This window comes from Neofelis nebulosa, chromosome 7 (genome assembly GCF_028018385.1).
Source record: "Neofelis nebulosa isolate mNeoNeb1 chromosome 7, mNeoNeb1.pri, whole genome shotgun sequence".
Classification (NCBI taxonomy): Eukaryota; Metazoa; Chordata; class Mammalia; order Carnivora; family Felidae; genus Neofelis; species Neofelis nebulosa.
Window position 1 is genome coordinate 18,784,587 of NC_080788.1, and position 27,002 is coordinate 18,811,588.

Here is a 27,002-nt window from a genome sequence, read left to right on the forward strand (position 1 = left end):
TCCACCCATTCTCCATCCTGCCTCCTTGTGTGCCCAACTCCTACTATTAGCCTTACTCCACCAGGATTAAAACCTCTCTCAGGCAGGTGCCTGTGTGGCTCAGTCAGTTGAGCATCCGACTTTGGCTCAGGTCATGATCTCGCAGTTCTTGAGTTTGAGCCCCACGTCGGTCTCTGTGCTGACAGCTCAGAGCCTGGAGTCTGCTTCATATTCTGTGTCTCCCTCTCTCTACCCCTCCCCCACTCACGCTCTGTCTCTCTTTAAATAAAGATATTAAAAAATAAATAAAAATAAAACCTCTTTCAGAAATAGACCCTATAAATTCACTTGGACACAGGAAGAAGGTTAAGAAAAAGGTAATATTTCTTCCCTCCCAGGGCATTGTCTTTGGCCTACCAAAGAAATCCTTCATTCCATTCCTTCCTTGACACAATGGCTCCTTAGCCTAACTGTGCAGGCACACAGAACTGGAAGGCTAGCTTCCTTGGAGTAGCAGAAGCTGGTATATCTTCCAGCTAACCCACCCTGTTCTCAGGAAGGACAAGAATAACGCTGTGTACCATAGGGAAACCCCAAGCACTTGAGATATTTGTAAAAAGATACTCAAGGTACTGAGGGAGCTTAGTTTTTATAAGTGTGATAAGGCTGAGCAAAGGCCAGGCATGCAGGTACACAGCTTTGCTTTAGATGCTCAGAAATAACCTAAGTCCCATGGTGCCACCTCTCACAGGTACCCCTTGGAAGACTTATGGATCCAGCCTGTTTGGGGTCCTTCTAGAAAGGCTCAAGTGGTTTCTTAGGAAGCAATGGATGCATAATGCCACTGTAAGGCATTAGTTATTTAAACAATTTAATACAAATGCTGGGGTATTTCCAGAGCATATGCATTACTCTAATCCAGCAAGAGTGATCCTGTCTTTGTATGAAGGAGTCCTGACCAAAGCCTCTGTCGAGTTCTTTCTTTTTTTATTTTTACATCTATGTGTACAACGTAATGATTCAAAATTTGCTTATATTGCAAAATGTTCATGGCAGTAAGTCTAGCTAACATCTGTTACCATATGTGACCACAGAATTGTTTTTCTTGTGATGAGAACTTTTAAGATTTACTCTCTTAGCAACTTTCAAACATGTGATACAGTATTATTAACTATAATAATAGTTATAATAACTATAATAGCTACAATAATGAGCCATGCTGTACATTACATCCCCAGGACTTATTTTATAACTGGAAGTAGGTATCTTTTGACTTCCTTCACCCATTTCACCCACCCCTCCACCCTCTGCCTCTAGCAACCACCAATCTGTTCTCTGTGTTTAAAAATTTTTGTTTTTGTTTTAGATTCTACATGTAAGTGAGGTCATACAGTATTCATCTTTCTCTGACTTATTTCATTTCACATAATGCCCTCAAAGTCCATCCATGTTGTTGCCAATGCCAAGATTTCATTCTTTTTTATGGTTGAATAATATTCTACTATCTATTAACTATTCATCTGTCAATGGAAATTTAGGTTGTTTCCATATCTTAGCTATTGTAAATAATGCTGCAATGAACAACGTGCATACACCTTTTTGAGTTAGTGTTTTCATTTTCTTTGGAAAAATACCTAGAAGTGAAATTGCTGGATCATATGGGACTTCTGTTTTTAATTTCTTAGGAACGTCCATACTATTTTCCATAGCGGCTGCACCAATATTCATTCCCACCAACACAAGGGTCCCCTTTTCTTCACATCCTCATCAACACCTGTTATTTCTTGTCTTTCTGCTAATAGCCATTCTAACAGGTGTGAGGTAATATCTCGTTGTGGTTTTAATTTGCATTTCCCTGATGATTAGTGTCATTGGACATCTTTTAACGTACCTGTTGGTCATGTTTGCTTTTGGAAAAATGTCTACTCATATCCTCTGACCAATTTTTTGGTTGGATTTTTTTTTCTTGGTATTGAGTTGTAGGAATTCTCTATATATTTTCGATATTAACCCCTTATCAGAGATACGATTTGCAAATATCTTCTCTCATTCAGTAGGTGGTCTTTCCATTTTTTTATGGTTTCCTTGGCAGAAGCTTTTTAGTTTGATGTGGTTCCACTTATTAATTTTTCATTTTGTTGTCTTTGCTTTTGGTATCAAATCAAAACAATCACCATCAAGAATGATTGCAAGGAGTTTATTGCCTATGTTTTTTTTCTAGGAGTTTTATGGTTTCAGGTGTTACAGTCAAGTCTTTACACCATTTTGAGTTCTTTTTTTGTGTATGGTGTAAGATTGTAGTCCAATTTCATTCTTTTGTGTGTTGCTGTCCAGTTTCCCCATCTATTGAAGAGACTGTCCTTTCCCCATTGTATATTCTTGGATCCTTTGTTGTAAATTAATTGACCATGTATGTGTGGGTTTGTTTTTGGATTGCCTATTCTGTTCCATTGATCTGTGTGTCTGTTTTTATACCACTACCACACAGTTTTGATTACTAGCTTTGTAATATAGTTTGAAAACAGGGAGTGTGATGTTTCATTCTTCCTTCTCAAGACTGCTTTGGCTATTTGGGGTCTTTTGTGGCTCCAGACAAATGTTTGGATTGTTTGTTCTAGTTTTGTGGAAAATACCATTGGAATTTTGATAGGGATTGCATTGAAACTGTAGATCTCTTTGGGTAGTATGAACATTTTAACAATATTAATTCTTCCAATCCATGAGCACGGCATATCTTTCCATTTATTTGTTTTTTCTTCCATGTCTTATAATTCTCAATTTATTCCTAGGTATTTTATCATTTTGATGCAATTATAAATGGGATTTTCTGAATTTCTCTGATAATTATTAGTGTATAGAAATGCAACAGACTTCTGTACATTAATTTTGCAACCTTACTGAATTCATTTGTTCAAACAGGTTTTTTTTTTTTTTGGTGGAATCTTTAGGGTTTTCTTTTTTTTTTAATTTTTTTTTTAACGTTTATTTATTTTTGAGATAGGGAGAGACAGCATGAACGGGGGAGGGTCAGAAAGAGAGGGAGACACAGAATCTGAAACAGGCTCCAGGCTCTGAGCTGTCAGCACAGAGCCCGATGCGGGGCTCGAACTCATGGACCGCGAGATCGTGACCTGAGCTGAAGTCGGATGCTTAACCGACTGAGCCACCCAGGCGCCCCTAGGGTTTTCTATATGTAGTACCAGGTCATCTGCAATGACAGTTTTACTTCCCACTTTATAATTTGGATACCTTTTATTTCTTTTTCTTGACTAATTGCTCTGGCTAGGATTTCTAGAATTATGTTGAATAAAAGTGGTGGGAGTAGACATCATTTTCTTGTTCCTGATCTTAGAGGAAAAGCTCTCAATTTTTCACCACAGAGTATGTCAAGTTCTTATTTTAGTTGTCTCAACCATGTACACGGTTTGTTCATTCTTATTGTGATGTTTCTGCTTTGAGGTTTGGAGAAAAGGTGCCATGGGTGAGAAGAAAGGGAGAGACAGGGCTTTCCTCAGGGTGGTATTTGACTGATCTGGGTAGGCTAGGGGCCACCGAGAGAATGGGCAGGTCTGTGTGCTCTAGAAGGACCCTTGAAGTAGGGACTCCTAGTTTCAGAGACTGGCTTCCCTTTTCTGTTTATTGAGTCCTTTCTCATCTTGTCCAAACTCTGTGATGAAGGTAGATAGGGGGCTATTAAGCCAGTATCAAATCATTTGACTACTTAGACTACTTGGAACATGGTAGTACATTATATAGATACTAAAAAGAAATGACCAAGTAAATAAAGTTATGGAGTACCAACTGGTAGTTATTCCCATCATGTTATGGATGCACAAGCCACTGCTCAGAGACACAGGTGGTCACCCCCAAATTCCCCATCCCCCATTGAGAGGAATGCAAAGCACTAGTTTGTGAGTGGGATTCACTGCCTCTGGATTCAAAACGCTGCCTGCTTACTTGTGTGGCTTCACTAATTTGATAATAGGGGGTGGTTTTTTGGTAAGGCCACAAGAATGATGGCTGGCATGGGGAAAAGGACTTTCAGCCTCATTTGCCAGTGTGTTTGGGGAATGGCAGCAATGTTAGGCACATATCTTACTAGAAAGCTCTCTGGAGGAAAGGCATAGAGGACACAGGGAGGCTTGGGAGATAGCCGAGGGGAAAGGTCAATTCAAACAGGATCAATGGGAGGGCAACTGAATGCACCCATCAAATGATCTGACCCAAGAATCTCCAACCAGAGGCTCAGGGAGAGATCTGGCATTTTGTAGTGGGAGAGAATGGAAGAGATCAGCAGCCCATGCATGATAATAGTGGCCATTAAATTAAGATCTGGTGATGCTTGTTTAAGAGGTGACACCTAAGGTATTTCAGCCAATGCTCCTGTCATGAGCTCCACATATTCTGAGATACCTGGGTTCTGGGTTGGGGCTGGCCCTTCAGCCTCTGTATTCATGGGAACCAGCTAGAGGCCTCTGCTTAGAGCTGAAAGAGCCTGCACTTTTTAAAATGTGCACTTGTGTGTTTATTTTTTAACAGCCTTACGGAGATATAACTATGCCACAGAGTTCAGCAATTCAGTGGCCTTTACCACAATCTAGAATATTCTTAATATGTCAAAAAGAAACTCTATGCCTTTTTGCTACCAACCCCCAATTCCTTCTCTCCCCCTTCTCCTCAGGAGAAATATCTATTCAGATCCTTTATAATTGGGTTATGTGTCATTTTATTATTGAGTTGTAATAGTTCTTTATATATTCTAGATAGAAGGCTCTTATCAGATAGATGATTTGAAAATATATTTTCCCATTTGTGGGTTGTCTTTTCATTTGCTTAATTTTTTTTTCACTTTTCTTGATATTTCAGGGTATCTCAGGACACAGTGGGAGCCTATTAGCACATAAGTTTATAATTTTGATTAAACCTAATTTATCTATTTTTCTTTTTTTGCTTGTACTTTTGCTGTCATATCTAATAAATCATACATAATAAAGATTTTTTTCCTGCTTTCTTTCAAGAATTTTATACATTTAGCTCTTTAAATCTTTGATCATTGGGTTAATTTTCATATATGTGTGAGCCAGGTGTCCATCTTTATTCTTCTATGTGTGGACATAAAGTTGTCACAATACCATTTGTTGAAAAGACTGTTCTTTCCTCATTGAATCCTCTTGGCCACCTTGTCAACAGTCAATGAACAGTAAATGTGAGGGTCTATTTCTGGACTTTCAAATATATACCATGTTCTATATGTCTGTCTTTATTGTAACACACTATCTTGATTACTGTAGTTTTGTAGTAAGTTTTAAAGTTGGAAGTATGAGTCTTCCAACTTCGTTCCTCTTTTTAAAGATTTTTTTTGACTATTCAGGGCCCTTTACAATTCCATTTGAATTTCAGGATCAGCTTATCCATTTGTGCAATAAAAATAGCTGGGATTTTGATAGAAATGGCATTGAATCTGTAGATCAATTTGTGGAATATTTCCACCTTCACAATATTAGGTTTTCCAAGCCATGAACATGGTACATCTTTCCATTTATTGAGATATTCTTTAATTTCTTTTAACAATGTTTTGTAGTTTTCAGAGTATGAGTTTTGCACCTCTTTTGTTAAATTTATTCTCAAATACTTTATTCTTTTTGATGTTATTGTAAATGGCATTTTTTAAACTTCATTTTTGGTTTGTTCACCATTACTGTATAGCAATACAATTGATTTTAGCTTATTGATCTTATATCTTGCAACCTTACTGAATTTATTGGTTCTAATACTTTTTTTAGTGGATTCCTTAGAATATTCTACATTCAAGATCATGACAGCTGTAAAGAGAGGTAGTTTTACTTCCTCACTTCCAATCTGGATGCCTTTTATTTCATTTTCTTGTCTAAATGTCCTGGCTAGAATCTCCAGTAAAATGTAGAATAGAAGTGGCCAGAATATTGTGTCTTATTCTTGTTCCTAGGGGAAAAACATACAGTCTTTCACCATTAAGTATGATGTTAGTTGTGGATTTCTTATAGATGCCCTTTATCAGGTTGAGGAAATTCTCTTCCAATTCTAGTTTGTTAAATTTTGTTTTGTTTTGTTTGTTTTTTTAAATCACAAAAAGGTCTTGGGTTTTGTCAACAGCTTTTTCTGCATCTATTGAGATAATCATGTTTAAAAAATTATTTCATTGATATAATGTGTTACATTAATTCATTTTCAAATGATCAATCAACCCTGCATTCTTGGGATAAGACCCACTTGGTCATGGCGTATAATCCTTTTTATGTGTTGCTGGATATGGTTTGCTTGCATTTTGTTGAAGATTTTTCATTAATATTTTTTTAATGTTTAATTATTTATTTTGAAAGAGCATGCATGCAAATGGGGGAGGGGCAGAGAGAGGGAGAGAGAGAATCCCAAGCAGGCTCCATGCTGTCAGCACACAGGTGGATGCGGGGCTTGACCTCACAAAAGATCATGACCTGAGCTGATACTGAGTAAGCCACCGACTTTAACCGACTGAGCCACCCAGGTGCCCCTCATCAATGCTCATAAGAGATACTGGTTTGTAGTATTTTTTTCTTTTTCTAAATTTTTTTTTCAACGTTTTTTATTTATTTTTGGGACACAGAGAGACAGAGCATGAACGGGGGAGGGGCAGAGAGAGAGGGAGACACAGAATCGGAAACAGGCTCCAGGCTCCGAGCCATCAGCCCAGAGCCCGACGCGGGGCTCGAACTCACGGACCGCGAGATCGTGACCTGGCTGAAGTCAGACGCTTAACCGACTGCGCCACCCAGGCGCCCCTGTAGTATTTTTTTCTAGTGATGTCTTTGTCCGGTTTTATTATCTGGGTAATACTGGCTTCATAGAATAAACTGGGAAGTATTCCCTCCTCTTCTATTTTTTTGGAAGAGTTTGTGCAGGATTGGTGTTAATTCTGCTTTAAATATTTGGTAGAATTTGCAAGTGAAGGCTACTGGTCCTGGGTTTTTCTTTTTGGGAAGCTTTTTGATTAGTAATTTAATCTACTTGTTATGGGTCTATTCAGATTTTCTATTTCTTCTTTATTCAATTTTGGTAGCTTGTATCTTTCTAGGAATTTGTCCATTTTATGTTAGTTATCAAATTTATTGGCATACAACTGTTTGTAGTATTCCCTTATAACCTCTTTCATTTCTAATTTTAGTAATTTGAGTCTTCTCTCATTTTTTTCTTGGTTGATCTAGCTAAATGTCATTGTTTTATTTTTGTTCTCTTCATATAATCAACTTTTGGTCTGACTTTTTATTGTTTTTCTACTCTGTATTTCAAATATCACCACCCACCCACCCCCAGCGATAAAATTTGCCCTAAGGACTACTTTAGCTGCATTGTCTAACTTTGATATGTTGTATCTTCATTTTCATTCATCTGAAAGTATTTTGTAAATTCCCTCATGATTTCTCTTTGATGCAATTGCTATTTAGGAAGTTTTGTGCTTTTTTTTTTTTTTATTTCCATGCATTTGCAAATTTCCAAAATTTCTTTCTGTTGTTGATTTCTAACTTTATCCCATTAAGGTAAGAGAATATACTTTGCATTATTTCAGTCCCTTTACATTTGTTGAGGTTTATTAAATGGCCTAGATGATGGTCTATCCTGCGGAATGTTTCACACGCACATAAGAAGAATGTATATTCTGCTCTCGTTGGGTAGTGCTCTATAGATACCTCTTAGGTCTAGTAGGTTTATAGTGTTGTTCAAGTCTTATACTTCCTTATTGATATTTTCTAGTTTTAAAAATCCATTACTGAAAGTCTGGCATTAAAGTCTCTAATATGGTTGAACTATTTTTCTCTTTATATTGTATATTTTAGGGCTCTGTTATTAGGTACAGACACATTTATAATTGTTATATCTTTGATGGACTGCCCTATACCATTATAAAATACTTTTTATTTCTAGCAATTTGTTTTGTTTTAAAGTCTATTTTGTCTGGTATTTGTATAGGTACTCCTGATTTAAAAAAACATTTTTTTTTAATGTTTATTTATTTTTGAGACAGAGAGAGACAGAGCATGAGCAGGGGAGGGGCAGAGAGAGAGGGAGACACAGAATCTGAAACGGGCTTCAGGCTCTGAGCTGTCAGCACAGAGCCCGACGCAGGGCTTGAACTCACGCACCATGAAATCATGACCTGAGCTGAAGTCAGATGCTTAACCGACTGAGCCACCCAGGCGCCCCAAGGTATCCCGATAAAAATCAGCGTCCTGATTTTTTATGGTTTCTTTTTGTGACACATCTTTTTCCATCCTTTTACTTCGAAAAGTCTTTGTATACAAATAAGGAGGAAAGAATAATACTTTTCTAGAAAAAATCAGTTATATCTATGGATTATTTATTCCTGTAAGAGAGCCAGCCAGCACAGAACTGTCATCAGTGGCTTTCATGAGAAGGGGCTAATAATCTGGGAAGCTGCCACCAAGCATACCCCAACCTCAGTTCTGAAATATCTCCAGAGATTCTACAAGTCAGAAATACTTCATTGTCTACTCCCACTGTAGAGCCATTCCTTCTTGGTCTGATGTTTTCTTTTTCCCCTAGAACGTGGAGAGTACATATTTCCCTCTCATTTCTTCACTGTGATCTTGGTTGTATTTGTTTTTATTCCTCAGACTGAGTTTCAACTTTGCAATTTACTTGTCCTTTTTTGTAATTGCAGCATAAAAAAAATCAATGCAAACATTGAGTGCTCAATGCTCTTTATATTTTAATACTCAGAAAGTCAGAAAGAGAGAAGGACTTTTAATGGACCCCAGGGTCTACATGTAAAATATTTCTTGACAGGAGAATTCTGTTACCTGTGGAACTCGAATCTCGGAATTCTCTTGTCCTCTGTAATAATCAAAGGACAGGGATGTTCAAATAATCAAATGGTTAAGTATGGCGGAAAAGAAGAAAATTGCATCTTCAAATTCAAAATAGTACTCTGAAATGCTTTCTCTTTCTCCATCTGGAATGTTTCCTAATTTAAACAAATAACTAAAAGCTTCAAAGCTTTACTATCTAATTTAAATATGAGTGAAATTCTGGAATTTGATTAGTGTTGGAAAACAGATCTGGAATCCATCTAAATTTCTCCTCACCATTCCCATACCGATAAGGCATGTAAGAGCTCAGTAATGCTATTTGCTATCTTTCCTTTTCAGGCACTGTTATTTCATATGGTTTGTGGGGTGCCCCTCATCGTAGACCTGTGGACATATGCTAAGGTGTCTGAAAAGTGGGCCAAGCCTGAAAGAGGGGAGTCCCACTCTGAAGATCCCCAGGCTATCACTGTTGACTTGTAGTAACATACAACCATAGGCCTTGCCCTCCTGCCCACAAGCAGTCCTGCATCATGGGCTCCTTTTCTGCCACAGGGGGCAGTCAGTGCCAAAGGTGGCCTCCTCTGGCCTCCCACATCCAGGGCATGGTAGATAGAGATGTGGCAATTAGATTTACCTATTTTATTTTCCAAGAAAGCAGTAAACTTAAAAGCTTAACGTTTTAGACTGGCTAGAAATGGATTAAACAATGTTTCTGTTCAGATTTTGGCTGTGTCTAAAGATCCACATGTTCTAGGTTTCATTCTTAAGTCATGATCTCACACACACACACACACACACACACACACACACACACACACACACACACGAATATGCTTTCATAAAAACAGGAGGGGTTCCATTCCATTTTAACTAAAACAAGGCACACCTGGTTAAGATAATGAGCAAAGAGGACAAATTTAAAATCCAAATACACTTCCTTACAGATGACTATTCAATTCAACTGGCAGTACAATATTAGATATTCTTTTCTGAATCACTGTAATTCAATGTACAGTACAGTATGTACTGTCTGGGATGAAGTTCAAATCATAAATACTATGGGAAACATCTAATAGCTTGGAATGGCCTTTGCAAGTGGCCAATAAGCTCTAAGAGACTGCAAACATATTAAATCTGGTGAAGCATGAGCTATGTGTTCCAGAATGAGCCCATCTCCCTGCCATACCCCACCTCCTTACTCCAGCACTATTGGGGACTGGGTCTTAAGGAGCTGGCACATGGTGTTACTCTTTGGATGCCAAATGATGGTGGGGCCTCTTCCCTGCAGACTGTGGTCAGCAAGGTGAAGGCTGCTGGCCACAGTCATAACAGCTGAGCTGATCTGTGATTTCTGCCTCTCCTGCCAATGTCGGGGCCAGATTTGCCGATGTGTTTGTGTTGGTGTGCAAGATGCTGGAGAGAGGCCATCTGCCCTGCGTGTCAGATTCCAGATTCCGTATGGTTATGGCAGGGTTTGGGAGAAGTATCCACAGAGCTAGGGGCAGGATTAGAATAAAGAGGTGCTAATGGCGTGCAGTTGGGAAGGTAAAGGAAACTGTCGGGAACTTGATGGAAAAAGAGGGTTGAAGAAAATTAAAGAAAGATCAGGGGAAATAAAGAAAAATATAAGGGAGAAGACAAACATTGCTGTTGTTTTAAAGGTCAAGGAGTAACAATAATATAGAAAGGCTCTTTCACCTTGCCAGATTCAACAGTGAGTTGCATTTTGGCTCCTTCAATAAAATTTACACCATTGGGATCTTGGGGTCTCCTTCCAGGTTACAGGCTCTGTCTTCCAGTCATGCCCATCCCACCTGAAAGAGTCATTTATTCTCCAGATGCTATACATCTCCACACTCACCCCCTTCACTAAGGTCCAGTTTTTACTTACAGATTAAATCTCTTTCTGATTATTTAGCACTAGTTTTCTGAGGCCAATCTCTTCACTTTTCTTCACCTTCATCCATATTGCTATATGTTCTGAAGACAGGTCAACTAGATCACGCTATGCAAGAATTCAAGTTTTATTGTTCAAATATATGTGTGTGTACATACATATGTGCATATGTATATATCTCTATATAACATTTGCATATATAGTGTATGTATGTGTGTATATACATACATGTGTGTGCATCTGTGTGCTTAAATATAAATAAATATAACTAAGATTTATAGGAATTTTAAAATCTATCAGATCACGTTTCTTCAAACAATATTCTTTGATAAGCCATGGCAGTTCATTTTCATGAGTCCACACTTTAAGAATCAGTACAAAGTCAGATGGTTTAAAATATAAACAAACAAACAACAAATAAAACCAGACTAAAAGAGGCATCCAGGCTTTCTTTTCTAGGCTCTGAGACAAATTTCAGGTGCTGTCTTCTATCAATTTCATTTTATCCTCTGCTCTTGGAAACTCCACTCATTCTTTAAGTCTGATTCATATGATTTTACAGAGTCAGGAAGGGGGTCAGAGAGGAAAAAAAGATGACCCAGAAAGGTAGGTCAGAGAGGGGGAGGGAGAAACCAAGTCACATGAGAACAAGGAACCTGTGTGTCTTTCTTACCTCTAAATACCTTGGTACTTAGAACAGGGCCTGGTGAATGGGATGGTACTCAACAAATACATGCCAGATGAGGGAAATTACTGATGTTGTACCGTGCACTTAGGGTCAGGTTGGGTGCTTTTACATTTATTTATTTTTGAGAGACAGAGAGAGAGCACAAGTTGGGGAGGGGCAGAGAGAGAATGAGACACAGCATCTGAAGTAGGCTCCAGGCTCTGAGCTGTCAGTACAGCGCTTGACATGGGACTGGAACTCACAAACTGTGAGACCACGACCTGAGCCGAAAATGGAAGCTTAACTGCTTAGCGATTGAGCCACCCAGGCGCGCCAGGCTGGGTGCTTTTAAAAAGAGTACCGAACAACTGGGCAATAAAAAGTAACTAGGTATAACAACATGTTCTTCTTTGTGTAATAAGAACACGTATTTCCTGAGGCAGTACCTTTAGAACTTGGGCTCATGCTGAGGCTGTGGTCCCAAAGTCCCAGAGGGCAGAGCAAGGGTAAGCAGTAATCTAAGGTGGGGCCAAGTCTGGCCTGCAGACTGTTTTCCTACAACCCAGGAGTTGAAAATAGGTTTTTACATTTTTAAAAGGGTTATAAACAAAACAAAGAAAAACAGACATCAGAAACCTTATGTGGCCTGTAAAACCAAAACTACTTATTATCTAGCCCTTAACAGAAAAAGTTTGCTAACCCTCGTGCTAAGGAGATACTAAAAATGTGCCTCTGAGCTTACTTTTAGTCTAAAGTGTGTTTGGCTTGAACTTGTGTTCAACCACGGTGAGACTGCAGGCCTGTGGTCTGTCAGAATGCTCTGTGAGCGCACGCGCGCGCGCACACACACACACACACACTCGATGTTCTCCATCCAAACTTAGAGCAGCTCCGTAGCACTGAATTATAGAGTTTATACCTTTGTTAATTCATGCTTGGTGATGTGACTTTTGTAGGTGTTTTCCGACATGATTTTCTCGTTAGAGTTTCACAGTGCAACAAAGTCCCTTCCTAGAATATCTGTGTGTGGCAAAATCATAAAGGTGTTGCATGTAATATGGTGTAATGATCACAGAGCTTTGTTATGGAGCTTTGGATTCATCTGGAATCCAGCTGAAATGCTCAAGGCATAACCTAATTATCTCCCTTCTGTCTTTCATTAAAGCTGGGAAATTTTCGGTCATTGTTTATGATTATTTTCTGCCCTAATCTTCCCCTCTTCCCCTTCTCTGACTCTAATTGCATTTATGTTAGGATGCCTGATATTATGGCACAGATCACAGAGTCTCTGTCACTGTCAACAATCTTTTCTTTCCATTTTCCAGATGGATAATTTCTATTCTTCTATCTTTAAGTTCGTTGATTTTTTTTTTTTTTTCATCATCTGCTGTTAGGCCCATCAAGTGATTTTTTTAAAAAAATTTCAGACACTATATTTCTCAGTGCTAAAATTTGGTTTGCTTTTAGAGTGTCTCTTTTTTGTGCTTAGGTTTCCTATATGTTCATTGATTGTGGCTATATTTTTTCTTATGTCTTTGAGCATAATTATAATAGCTGCTTTGAAACTATTATCTATTAATCTTAATATATGTGTCCTCTTGGAGTCAGTTTCCTTTAATGTATGGGTCACATGTTTCTGGGTTTTTTTTTTTGTATGTCTAGTAATTTTGGACCGTATCTTGAACATTGTGACTGCTATGTTAATCTATAGTAGTGCAGTTCAATAGAATTAACACATGAGCCATATATGTAATTTTAATTTTCTATTATCCATATTAAAAAATTAAAAAGAAATTGGTGAATTTTACTAATATATTGCATTTAACCCAATGTATTCAAAATATAACTATTTCAACATGTAATCAGTATTAAAAATCACTAAGATATTTCACAATCTCTTTCCATACTAAACCTTTGAAATCAGGTGTATACTTTTACAGCACATTTCAATTTGGACAACACTGCTACCAAAGATGGTTATGTGCTCAGCACAGTTAGGAGTATCATTAGTGAAGAATATTGAGAAGTGGTCCAATAAAAGTAACCCCATCATTTAAATTCTATTCGTTGGCATTCTGCAGAGATACTGAGGGCCTACTAGGATATGAAGAAGGAAAGAGTACACTGGGCTTCTCTTCCCCATCACATATGTGTCTCAATTCAATCAGAGAAACTCTGATTCCATGTTTTATATTATTTGGCTTATGTGCATAATTTTAGAAATATTTGGACGCTAAAATAGTTTGAAAACATAAATGATTTTAAAACAGGATTCTTAGAGCACCTGGGTGGCTCACTCAGTTAAGCATCTGACTTGATTTCGGCTCAGGTCATGATCTAATGGTTGTGAGATCGAGTCCTGCATTGGGCTCTGCACTGAGCGTGGAGCCTGCTTGGGATTCGCTCTCTCCCTTTGCCCCTCCCCTGCTTGCACACACACAAAATAAAACAAAATAAAATAAAATAAAGGGTGTCTGGGTAGCTCACTTGGTTAACCGTCTGACTTTGGCTCAGGTCATGATCTCACGGTTTGTGGGTTTGAGCCCCACATTGGGCTCTGTGCTGACAGCTTGGAGCCTGGAGCCTGCTTCTGATTCTGTGTCTCCCTCTCTCTCTGCCTGTCCCCTGCTCACACTCTGTCTCTCAAAAATAAATAAATGTAAAAAAATAAAATAAAATAAAATAAAATAAAATAAAATAAAATGATTCTTGAATGGATTCCTAAGATCATTCTTGCTCAGTCATGCCCTTGAGCCCATGCTGACCTCTCCTCTTCTAGATTCACTTATCCTACTTTCCAATATGTCACAGAGCTGGGCTGTCTCTGTGACCTGTCTGATCTTTGAGTCTTCACGGTGGCAAGGCCTTCCTTCTTTGGTCCTGGGTGTGTGTGTGGTTGATTCATTCACCAATTGATGCATTTGTGGGATGGCTGCTCATACCAAAGATGCTCAGGGAGACTTCTGAGAGTGAGCCATTCCTCATGGCCTTCAGTGTTAGGGTGGAATTTTATTCTTTCGTTTAAATTGAAGTATAATTAACATACAGCACTATATTAGTTTCACATGTACAACATAACAATTCAGTAATTCTATATATTGCTCACCACAATAAGTGTAGTCACCATCTGTCACCAAACAACACCGCTACCATCTTATTGACTATATTCCCTATGCTGCGACTTTTATCTCCATGTCTTATTTATTTTGTAACTGGAAGTTTGTACCTCTTAATCCCCCTCACCTATTTCCCCTTGCCACCCACCTTCATCCTTAAGTTGCCATGGACCACACACAACCCACAGAGTAAGTCTCACCTCTTGCTTTCCCTCTTATCTTCCCTCTCTCACTCATACACGCTTTACCAGTTTGACAAAGCAAAGGAGGTTGGCACGAAAACCAAAATGCTTTGTGAAACTTTTGTGCCAGGTGAGAGGCACAAGTTGGTCTTAAAAAGCTGCCATGTCAAAAGTCCAGCTTCTTTATAAAAGGAAAACATGCAGAGAACCACGAAGCAAAAACCACGTACCGCAACCCAGAGCAGAATGGGAGGCCAGGGGTGATATTACACACTCTAACAACCACAGCGCTATGCAAAGTCTCACTGAAATGGCCGGAAATAAGGAGGCTGAACTGACAAACACGTTTCACACAACTCATCTTGGTTGACAGCCCAAGAAAATTCACTCCAGAGCACATGAGAAACATGGCCACGAAAGCTGGGGTTGGCAACAGACCTCCTGATGGGTTCTAAACAATGTACAGCAAGATCCACACTCACTGGTGTTAGTTTCTGCCACTGAAACAGATCAACCACAGACACCAACCTGTGTTACTTACTCATGGGTTCTCACACTCGGACTTCGATTTCCTTTTTCTCCAAGACAAAATAACTTGGCGGGAGCTGACATGTATCAGTTGAAAGCATGTGATGATTTTTTCTGCATGAGATGTTCTTAGTGGCCTGCTAAAAAATACCTTCTAGCTAGGATTGTACATTTTTATCAGACCTCTCGCCAGAAAGTCAGTATTTCGAGCAAGCAGAAATCACTTGCCAACAACAAGAGAATGTGGCAGAGAGAGGTACTGTGGTGTTAACTGTATCTCACCCCCCAACTCATAGGTGCTTCTACCCCGACCCTGGAGGGTCCAAGTTTGAGAACACAGTGACTTACCGTGATTGGCACGGGTGTGAGTTGCACCTTCGGACCTGGGGCTCTGGACGGCTTGCTTGAGGACAGTCACTGTCATTCACCAGAGTTGTGGTCTTGTTAACAATCCGTGTGCAGGACACAATGGTTCTGCGTTCCCCTGGAAACCAAACACAGGGAACTGAGAGGCTATGGCTACACACACCTGGAAAGGCCGTTCATTGATGCGGATGGAGGAACATTCAGGTGCATCTTTTGATCAGTTTGCCATTTTAAAGTGGCTGTTGTAATGCTTTATTGGTTGTCAGAGAGAAAGAACCATAAGGTTAGGGATGAGAGTGTGTAAGACATGACAAGGGGCACCATGGGCAGGAGGAAGATTCTAGAACAGGATCAGAAAGAGGCAACACCTCAGATTAGCTATGTGCTTAGACAGCTTGGGATTCATTGAGGCCAGAGTTCTGATTAGGCTCTTTAATTTCCAACAAAGATTGCCAATCTCTTTATCCGTTCCTTTGATATTTAAAGTCTATGCAGGTCTGGTCTTGATTAATTACCTGTACATCAGCCCTCACCAGAAGATCACGGCTCCCTATTACAGAATTCCTACGTGTTGGAGAGAAGTGAGAAGCAGAGGGGCTGGTCTGAAGGACACACAGAACTTCATCGTCCAGGCAGGCAATCTTGAGCCAATCTGAGAATCTGTTTCGCCAACTACTACTTGTCCAGGGTATCACTTGCATTTGGGAACTTCACTAACTGGTTGTCCCAGATGGGTGTAGCCATTCTCTGGGTGTCCCCAAAGCACCCTACACACTGCTTGGTCGTGACTTTGCCACGGAGGCAGATGATAGGGAGCAGGGAGGGTAGTTTCTGGAGTCAGGCAGCCTGGGTTCAAACCTGGCTCCATCACTAGCATAATGATCACCGTATCAGCAGCCAGCCACCATGCTTCTGTGCCTCGATCTTCTCAACCAGGCTGGTTTATTTAACCCCCATGCCTTAGGGTGTTCCAGGGATGGTTAAAATTAAGCGATACATATAAAGTATTTAGAACAGAGCCTAGCAAGGGTTAACACTCCATGTTAGCTGTATTTTATTTTCATTGTTATTTGGGAAGTATGGCAATAAAAGATTAAGAGGATGTCAAGGACAACTATTTGGACCCCAGATTTCTCGCTTGGTCTCCTGGAGAATTTGTCCTTTAGGGATGCCTCAAAAGTGTGGAGTCCTGAATTATACCATCAACTGTTACTGCCTGCAACTGCAGCCTTGGGTGAGTGCAGAAAGCATGGGGCCGTCTCAAGACACATTTTCATTTTGGCTGCAGGTCTGACAATGGTGAGTCATTGGTTGTCATCTGACAACCTGAGAGTCACTGGCGTCATAAAAGAATGCCACTGGGCCAACAGTGACAGCAGAACAGTACCCCCTGCCCCACCCGCCCCCAGCTGAGGGGAGGCTGCTAACTGCTCCATTTGGGCCATGCTTCGTTTGCCCAAGAAAAAAGTCTGGCCATTAGGGATATGGGAGTTGCTGGATTTGGAGGTTGCAGGGACATTGGCACAGGGGGACAGCTGAGGGATGGGGGGCTCCTAGGGAGAAGTGCAAAGTGGGACAACGACAGGGCTGATGAGGGTTTCTGAAGCTATGCCAACTGCCAGGGCTGCCTGAGGAACAGGCTAAGAACAAACAGCAAGGGCAGTTAGCCAAGATGTGCAGGAGAAGGAAGGAATTCACAGCTGGCCCTGGCAGTGTCTGATGGCCCAATGATGTTATGGCTAGAATTCCTACCTATTAGAAATGGGACAAGTCACTAAATGGTAAGCAATCCTCTACATATTAGATACCTGACAAACACCATCTTAGCGGTCAATAGCCATGTGGGATTGGGTATTGGTGGGGCCATCCCACTCTCTGGGCTGGCATTCCAGAGTCTAGGTGAACTTTCCATCCTAACTCTGTGCCCATAAAACCCCATACATCCTGTGTCCCACCCCTCATCACTGGGCTGTGTGTCCTATCAGGGTGACAAATTGCCCTGTCCCAAGGGGCTGCTGGCTAAGAGTTCAGAATGGCTTCCTACTGCTCCCCCTAAACCTCCCCGTAATGAATATGGTGCCTTTTGCCGATACTAATTTTTGCAGTATGGCAGTTCCTTCCCTGCAGTAGGCATAGGGGCCGATCACTCTATTTGAGAGGTGAGAAAATTTTAGTATAGATAGGGTAAGTCATTTGCTAATATATGGCAGCAAATTGTGACTCAGCCAGGACTCATGCTCAGAATGTTTCATCAGACTCGTGGGGCTTTTTCCTTCTGCTGTATCCTGTAGTGGGACACCTGTGGCAAAAAGGAAAGAGTATTTTGGGGCAACACATCTGGTTCCCTTCCACCAAACAGTAACAAGTGAAGGTCTATCCTGTTCATCCCCAGGGTCACTCACCTGTCATACCTGTGATGTATCTGCATAGCGGCCAAACCTCCACTCAGGTCAGAGTCCAAGGGCCCTGGGCCATAGGCAAATCAGCCTTGGGGGCACAGCTCCAACACGGAGGAATTTGGAAGGCTACACAAGTGTTTTGCAGAGAGAGTTCAGTGGGGTGTGCTTAAGTTTCCCGGGAAATACAGGTGACGTGGCCAGCCCTTCTCGTGCCCTCTGCACTGGCTGCCGAGTGCCTCGAGTTCACAACCTTCCTTGAGCAAAACCCCACACCCCATGGGCGCGTGACCCCGGATGCTCACCTCCTCCGCACTGCACGCTGCACCCTTCCCAGCCGCTGTGGGTCCAGATGAACAAAGAGTCCTGGGGTTTTTCCGGCTCGCTTTGATTTTCGGCAGTGTAGTTTACAGGAACGGTGTACTCGTAATGGATTCCATAATTTTGGTCATGAAATAACAACACCTGGATCAGCAGCAAAATAAAAGGCCATTCTGGAATCAAGCGGAAGCATCCGGGCTTGCTGAATTTGCAAACCAGGCCGCCCTTGGGGCTGTCTCTCTACCAGGGTAACCAGTTCGTTTCTGGGTTTCAAAACACGTTCAGTCTAGGGGCACCCCCTTATTTGGGTCTTGGCTTCCTCAGATACTCAACTCAGGGGCTGGAGTGTATGTGGACCATCAGCAGGGAGCTCTGCCCCTTCCCATTGGAGACAGGACCAGTTTGGATGAGGAATTTGGAGACAGGCAAAATTTGTGGGCTCTCACTGAACTCTATGTGGAGAGCCCCTAGCTGCAGAGAAAAGAGCCTGTTTCCGCATACTCACCCACGAAGCTGCCCTTGCAGGCAAGAAAGACACAAACATACTGTTTTTCCCTAAAAAGGCATGTGAACAAGTAGGGTTATTCTACTTCTTTGAGAATGAACATCACTCTTCATTCCCTTAGCGCCGGTCATTGCCACATGGAAGGCAGGCTCAAGGGCAAACACAGCCCACCACAGAGGAGCCTTGGGGACTTCTGTTTAGGAGTCCAAGGACACACGAGCCTTCTTGCTGCCACAGGAGTTAGGATGCCGATGCCCACGGGGTGACAGGGGCCTGGCTCGAGGCTGAAAGCTCAAAGTGAGGGGCGGGGAGCCATCCTGCAGCTTGGGGACCCTTGGGTCTGAAATCCTGGTGAGTGAGCAGATGGACGGGCCTGCTCTTCGTATGACAAGGCATCACAAGCCCTGTAAAGACAGAAGTGCTCTCTCAGCTTTGTTTCTCGACACACAGGCTTTGGTGCAGAACAAGCCTTCTTGCGGGAGCCTGGCTGGAGGTGATGTGTCTTTGGGTTAGACTCAGAACCAGTGGGTACTTCTGGGTCAAGGCAGCTCTCAAGTTCACTTCCAGGCCTGGAGAAGCAGCAGACAGCTACAGGCTGAGTGTGCTCCACCTGCCTGGACCCGGGGAGGGGACTGCACAGCTCCTGAGCATCTCCCACCCCTCCCAGAGCTTGAGTGGTGGGGCGGGGGTGAGGTGCTAAGAGCAGCCTGAACCGCATACACATCCACTTCTCCAAGAAACAGACGTGCAGTAATGCATTTGGAAAAATGCCTCCAGTTAAAAAAAAAAAAAAAAAGATTAAAAAAACCTCTTTAAAAGATCTTTATTATCTCAGTATGGGAATAAGACTGGTGAATCAAGAATCCATATGAAACCAATTTCATGCAATTTTGCAGCCACGTATAATTTGTGTGTGTGAGTGTGTAATTGGTTTCAAATGCAGGTCCCCGTGCCTCTTATGGATGCTCCCGACCCTGCAGGCAATGTATGCACCCCAGTTTGGGGACAGCAGACTTCTATTTAGAGGCAGAGGGGCACGTCTCCTTTCTGGATTTAAAAACTTGAAGTACTCATTTTTCAAGAGAAAAAAGTGATTAATAAATATTAAAAACGGTTGCAACTTCAGCTGAGTCTTGCTTATCAGGCACGGTCTGCATGAGTCCAGGCTGCGCGTTTGCTTTGATGGGCTGACGGTTCACTCACAGTTGATGAAAGCATTGGGCAAAGAAGGAAAATATACCCGTCTTAGGGTTTGATAATAAAGCAGATTCATGTGCTAACAGGTGACAGTGCTGTATGACTTTTATCTCGTCTTATGCTTCCTCTTACATCAGGACAGGAGGATTTGTTCTAATCCAGTAATCTATTGCAGGGCAGTGGCTTCAGTATAGGTTCTTGGGCCCCAGAAATCAAACTTGCAGGGCTGCGTCTACAGTGGACTTCGTGGGCTGAGTGCTGGTCGCATGGGCAGGCTGCAGGATGGTTGAAATCATGCATGGAAACCAGTTCACTCTAATCAGTCAGAAGGTGTAGCAGGGGTAGGGCCATCATGGGTGATGTTGTACTGGGTGCCCGTGCTCACAGGCAGAGCTGGTCTCCTCAGGGGATTCCCTGAGAAGTGGCCAGGGAATCTTCTGGCTGTCACCTAACCTTGAACGGCTGCAGATTGCCAGAGACCGCAAATTAATGGAGGAAAAAAAAAAAAATTTCCAAGCGGAGACTTTGGCAAGCACAGAGGACAAAATGTGCTTTGATTACAGACGCACAAGCTGCCACAAAATCCGTTCTTTGGAATGAGACATGGAATCAATAATTATGAGCTATCAGAAGTTAGCCATGAGAACTTCTGGACCCTGAGAAAGAAATGGTGGTATCCCCTTCTCTGGAGATCTTTAATGCTTTTACAAGGATGTATGACTGATGATAAAGTGGTTTACATGGGGTGCCCGCCCGAGACAAGAGGTAAGACAAGGTTGCCCCAACCTGGGCTGACTACCCAGGGAGTAAATCTTCCTGTAGAACCTGGTTCTCCTTCCCGATTCCCGAACTCCTGTTGCAAGCCGAGTCTGGAAAATCTGAGCGACACTGGTTTGGAAAGAGAGTCAACAGTTCATTTCCAAAAGGTAGTTTCCAATGTGGATATACAAACTGTGGGGCGGATCTGTGCCATCTGATATAAAAACACAGACTCCAAGCGAGGCTGTCTGCTCGATGAGGCCAATTCTCCCTGGCTGCCACATGGCGAAGTATTTCCTTCCTGGAGGCGGTTCCTTTTGAAAAAGATGGTAACTCTCTCTGCCAGTGAAGAGCCAGGGTGAAGTTTTGGGAGGGGAAAATTCTCAGGCATGTGGCAAAAGGGATGAGATAAGAGAAGATGGAGAGAGAGAGGGGGCAGGGGAGGCTTGAGCAGCAGGTGGCCAGGTAACCCACCAGGAGCCAGGTCCCCAGGAACCTCTCCCCAGGTCCCAGGGAAGAAGAGGGCCAGCAGACCCCTTGGAGAATCAGGCTCAAGACAAACACAAAAGCACAGCAAGTTACCATCAGATGCAGTGGTATTTTGGTTGGTCCCTTGGCAGAAATTTTCTCCCACAGGCCCCTTCTAACGTAGCGCACAGTGGTGCCGGCGATCTGGTACTCCCCGGGGAGCTCGATCTTCCAGTCGCTGTTGATGGATCTCTTACTGGTGTCTTTCAGGGCTAGGAAGAAAAAGGGGACACCATGGGAACCAGGGGGAGTCAGTCTGGGTGTTCTGAGTGGTGGGGCAGAGGTCTCAGCCTCCGCCTCTACAGGGGAAGGGAGGAGGGTGGCGTGCAGTGATAGAAGGTGAGTTTTCTGTGTACCGGCAACAGAAGCCTGGCTCACAGGGGGCAAACAGCCCAAGGGCCGCAGGACCTGGAGAAACCTGAGAAAGAGCGGTTGCGATAGCGGCAGCTTCACGTGTGGGCTGCCTCAGAATCCACCCACCCAGTGGGGGTGCGGGGAGGAGCGCCAGAGGGTGGAGACAAACACAGCACAATCACACGTTCCTAAACTCCCAGGGGAGAGGGTCTCCTGCCTGGTGGGTGAATTCTACCTTAACGTGCCCAAGCCTACCAAGAGGGACTTGCCGCTTTAGCAAAACGCATCAACTCATTTTACTGTTACCTACCTGGGGCTTCTTAAAGTCACAGCCCAGGGGCGCCTGGGTGGCTCGGTCGGGTAAGCGTCCGGCATCGGCTCAGATCATGAACTCACGGCGCGTGGGTCTGAGCCCCGTTTGGGGTTCTGTGCTGACAACTGGGAGCCTGGAGCCTGCTTCGGATTCTGTCTCTGTCTCTCTCTCTGCCCCTCCCCTGCTTGTGCACTATCTCTCTCTCTCTCTCTCAAATATAAATTAAGAAAAAATAAAAAAAGAAGAGTCGTAAAGTTACAGCTTAATCCAGCTTCTCTTAAGGATTTGATAGCCCTGCACTAGTGAAGTGGATGCCTCCTCAAGAAACCACCGTTACTCTTTTAAGTCTTTCCCAGTCGAGTCCGGGAACCCGGGCTGCCCACAGACAGGACGGCAGAGCTCCACCAGGGCTGTGAGACTAGGGCTCCGTGGGCTTCGGGTTCACTCTCTGCTGGCTCACACCTCCACCGGGTACAAAATGTGTTGGAAGAGACAAAGCCAATAGTGTGCTGATCGGCCGGAGCAAAACTGCGGTTTTTCCACACAAGCCACATAGTGATGGTCTGAGGGCTGATGGTGACTCGTTAGTGTCTCCTCGCCTGTCGTTCTCATGAGGAGAGCACTCTGTGGTGAAAGCCCGTTTTTTTTTTTTTTTTGTTGTTGTTGTTGTTTAGGAAAGCAAAGAACTACTCTGGCAGTTAGGAGAAGGTGGCAAATGACAGTAGGTGACACCAAGTCTTATGCCACCCAAAAAATGAAACTTCAGGGCACCCAGAGTGCAATGCCTCAGTCTCTGTAAATACAGCTGGAGCCCCCGATGCCCCCAATGGCTTGGGGACACTGCTCCGTCCACAATCAGTGAAATCACGTTCCACCCTGCTCCCTCTTCTCTGCTTACTGAGGCCAGAAATAAAACACTTGCATTTAATACTGATTTTGCATAATAAGAGTTGAAGCCAAAAAGGGGCTTCCTGTGAACCCGGAATCCGTGAGCTCTGGGCTGGGTTAGGATCTGGTTGGACCCGGTCCTGGCCAGGCCACAAGCACCTGGGAGACGCTGGGCCTCTGCTTCCTCATCTCCAAGACATGATGGTCCCAGCCCTCACTCCCGCCCAGCAAGGCTCTCCTGGCACACGCAGAGGACATGCATGCTCAGGACTCCTTGCTTATAGGAACTGCCAAGAGAAACTGAGAAAGAAACAGGGAGGGCCGCTTTCCAGCAGAGCAACTTCCAGTTGGGGTTTCATATCCAGGGTGGTTGTGCAGAGTGAGCGGTTGAGGATTACAGGACTCCAGGGAAGGCTTAGAAGAGAGAAGGCTCTACTTCTTGGAATCAAATGTTTCCCTTCAAGAAATTCTACCTGCTACTGACATTTCCTGGCTCCTAAAAGGAAGTGAGAGTATCAGGATACTCACAATTTCTGCTTCCTCAGCCACCACCTAAAGCCACCATTTAAGGGCCATGTGCTCTGATTTAGCCCCTCATGTACTTTTACCCATGTAACCTTCCCAACAACTCTCCAAGGTAAAGGATCATTTTGCTCTTTCCTCAGATGAGGAAATGGGGGCCCAGAGAGGTTAAGTTACCTGCCTAAAGTCACACAGCTATTACGAGTAGACACCTGAACCTAAACAGACCAAGCTCAGCACCCTTACCATTCTGGCTATATAAATCCCCATATTCCTTAGGTTATAACCTCAGTCTAGAGTTTTAGGAAAAATGCTGAGATGGGCAAATGTCACCCTTGTTTTTAAAGAGGACAAATTCCAGGCTCGAAAGGGTACAGGGTCTCACATTCCATATACCCTCCTAAAAATCACTAACTTTGCAGATTTCCAAAGCTTCCAGTGAATGAACAGCCTCAAATGTGTTCGGTAATGTTAATTATTGGGGAATCTAGGTGAAGCCTGTATGGGTGTTCATTGTTCTAATTTCTCCATAGGTTTGGAAAATTGGTTCTTGCACATGCATACGAAAATTTGGTTTCAGAAATCAGTGCAGGCTGGTGGGATGTGGCAGACAGGCCAAAGGAGGGGCCAGAGTCTCAGAAAGAACTGTCTCCGAAAGAACAAGACTGGGAAGCATAGGGAGTGACCCACACATGCCCCCCCAACCCCCTCCCCCCCCCTCAGCCCCTCACGCTTTTCTGAGGGCCTCCTAGCAGGTGCTAAGCACACAGCTCCTGCCCTCAGCCAGCTCCCTGTATGGAAGGTGAGAGAATGGATGAACACAACACAGTTTCATAGACTCTGTGGCAGAGGTGAGTTCGGGGCCCCCATATGTGTGTGCGGGGGACAGGGACAGGGACAGGGGCAGATGGGGAAGACTGTCTGAAAGCAACGCAGAGGCAGGGAGAAGAAGTGGCCTGGGAGTGCCTGGTAGGCAAGGACTGGATGGCATGGATCCTGACCTGGGCGGCCATGACTGATGTTCCTGTGGTGGGCTGGTGGAGAGAGGAAGGCTCTGTGTGGAGTAGAGGGAGGCAAAGGCATTTTCTTTTTCCCTAGAAGTTTGGCTGAGCAAAGGAGGTGAGGTAAAGAGTGGCTCTAGAGGGTGGAGAAGGGGAGAGAAGTTTCAGTGTTCCTGTTATTGGGGTGGGGGATTTGAGCATGTCAAGACCCCCCCCCCTGCCCCTCCCCCCCCCCCCCCCCCCCCGCCCCGTAACTTGGGGTTAGAGGGATGAACAGAAGAGTTTCTTTAGAGCTACATGCTGACCACCAGCATGCTTGGGCCCATCTCAGAGAACCCACTGCCCACACAGACACCAGAGGCACTCTGGGGTGACTGTGCTCCTTGTCGCGGCCTACCCACATGTGCCTGCTGACTCCCCCACTCAGTGCCCAGGGTTGGGGCCTTGGGTTTAAGACTTGGGGCCCTGACCTTCTCAGGTTATGGCTGCTATGAATCGTGTGTTGTTGTCTGGCATTTATTTCTTCAAGTAACAACCTGGGGTTGCCTTTGGGGATATGTTCTTCCTCTAGCCATGCTGGGCAGACTCCAAACTCACCCCAGTTCCAGGCATGGACCCATCACCCAACCCTGGACAGTGAGAGTCAGTCCCAAGACTTCGTTCACCTTGGGAAGCAGCAGCCTTCTTACCACAGAATTGCCCAGAGACTCGATGTAAGTCTGGGTTACCAGTACATGGGAAGAGGCCCCCAGAATAAGGTCAACTGAGAGAGGACAGCAGTGCCCAGGGGAGAGAGAGAATATTTTCCCATGATATCATTTAGAGCTCCTGGATCCAGCTGTGCCTGAAGCTGATGCTCAGCAACTGAGAACTGGGTTTTGCTTTCACATTTGCTTTTTGGAGGTCAGTTAAAAAAAAAAAAAATACTAACCATGATAGGGGCAGAGCAGTTTGGGAAAGATTACTAGTGTGGACTCCTAGAAAGCACGCTAGGATCCTTACTAGCGTTAAGCTTAGTAGCCAGAGATTTAGAAGGTCTGACATTATCTATGCCTTAAACTGTCTCCCAGGCCTCTGCTCCTGTCCGACACTAATGTTCAGGATGAGGTGACTCTTTCTCACTCAGCCTTGTTTGTGCATTTCCCCGCCCTTTGTGGGAAGCACTTTAAAGTGACTTAGTGAATTATAAACTGAAAACTTGAAAGCTACCTGGCCTCCATGCCAGAAGTCAAACATCTGGGGGGTCAGGAGTGGGAAGGACTGGGAAAAGTGAGGGAGGGCACACCTGGAGATGATTATGAAACCATCTACAGAAACAGTGCACAGAGGTGTGGGGGCCAGCCTGGGGAGCCCTGCTTCTGCTGGCAGGGGCACCCACTGTGGGTGAGATGCAGGGGACAGATGTCCAGCCAGCTGGGGCTTGGGGCTCATCAGCCTCCGATCACCAGAGGTTGTCCCTGTCAGAAAGGGGAGGTGCTGAGAGGGGTTGGTGGAGGAGACCTTGCAGGAGGTCCTCTGCTTTGGAGGAGTGGGTGTGGTCAAAGAATTGGGGGAAAGGAAGTGAGGGGGCAGGCTGTGGCTAGCAGGCTATGTCAGAACAAGGCCAGCAGCCGACTGGGGAAGAACACGTCAGTCAGTGGAACATTGGCAACCAGCCCCCTTAGGAAAGAAGCCTAGATCTAGAGTGCTTGTTGCTCCCATGGGGTCAATGCCCCCACCATGGAGGCTTTCAAGTAATCTGTGTGCCCTCAGTGAACGCAGACCTCCTCCAAGCCACATGCCGCTGCTAGGGCACCCCCATGAGCTCTGGAAGTGCCTGTCTTTGTTCTGGAGGGACTGGTGTGGAGCTGCTGACTTGGTGAAGTCTCCCACTATCACAGCTTTGGGGGTGGGTGGGTGGGGCTCTCACGTCCCCAGAATGAATAAACTTTGCGTGTCCAAGCTCTGCTTGTGGCTACCTCCACGGGCGGCTACAAGCTTCCAGGCACTGCAAACGTGGTTTCGCAACTGCCACTTGGCACCCCCATCCTCAGGACAGTTTGATCGTGATGACCATACTTTCTGAATTTTGCAGTGGGAGGAAAAACACAGAGTTAAAAGTAGGAGCTCAGCAATCCCAAGAAGCATGGAGATCGCCTCAAACCTACTGACTTCGGGTGAGTAATTTAGTCAGCAAGATTGAAAATTTGCAAGGTTTTTGCTGGGGTCCAGCGGTGACCCTGGAACTTCCTGCTGAAATCGGAATTTAGCACCTGAGATTCCTTCAAAAGGGAGGGACAGTGGCCTCAGAGAATCTCCGAACATCATGATCATTATCAGCAGTGAGTAAATAGGTTCCTTGTGGGTCCAATGAGAAAACCATGTCCTGGGGCCGTGTCAGCTCCAGCTCCAGAGAGGGGTAACGCAGACAACCCCTGGCCCATTGCAGCAGCCCCTACCCTGAGCATGCTCCTTCACTCTGCAGGGCTTGCCAGAGCCCGCCAGGAGGAAGCACCAGGGCCCCCCCACCCCCCAAGTTGGTGCAGGAATACTTTCTAAGGCCTTGCACATAATGTGGCGTTCCTTTTCTTAAAGAAGGCCCCTGAGTTAAACAAGGTTTGGGCCCCACAAGTTCCTGTCCCTCTCAATCCTGAGGCATCG

General features: G+C 44.0%; 1 protein-coding gene across 4 annotated transcripts in view; it reads right to left on the reverse strand.

Annotated features, from left to right (window-relative positions):
- Positions 1-27,002, reverse strand: part of ADAMTS17 (ADAM metallopeptidase with thrombospondin type 1 motif 17) — a 346,524-nt gene that overhangs the window by 56,182 nt on the left and 263,340 nt on the right. For all 4 annotated transcript variants that reach the window (XM_058736751.1, XM_058736749.1, XM_058736750.1 and 1 more), the window contains 3 exons: positions 21,339-21,496; positions 18,280-18,439; positions 15,561-15,696 (listed from right to left, as the gene is read on the reverse strand). In XM_058736751.1, the coding sequence (XP_058592734.1) occupies positions 15,561-15,696; positions 18,280-18,439; positions 21,339-21,496 (454 nt within the window). The remainder of the gene's footprint in view (positions 1-15,560; positions 15,697-18,279; positions 18,440-21,338; positions 21,497-27,002) is intronic.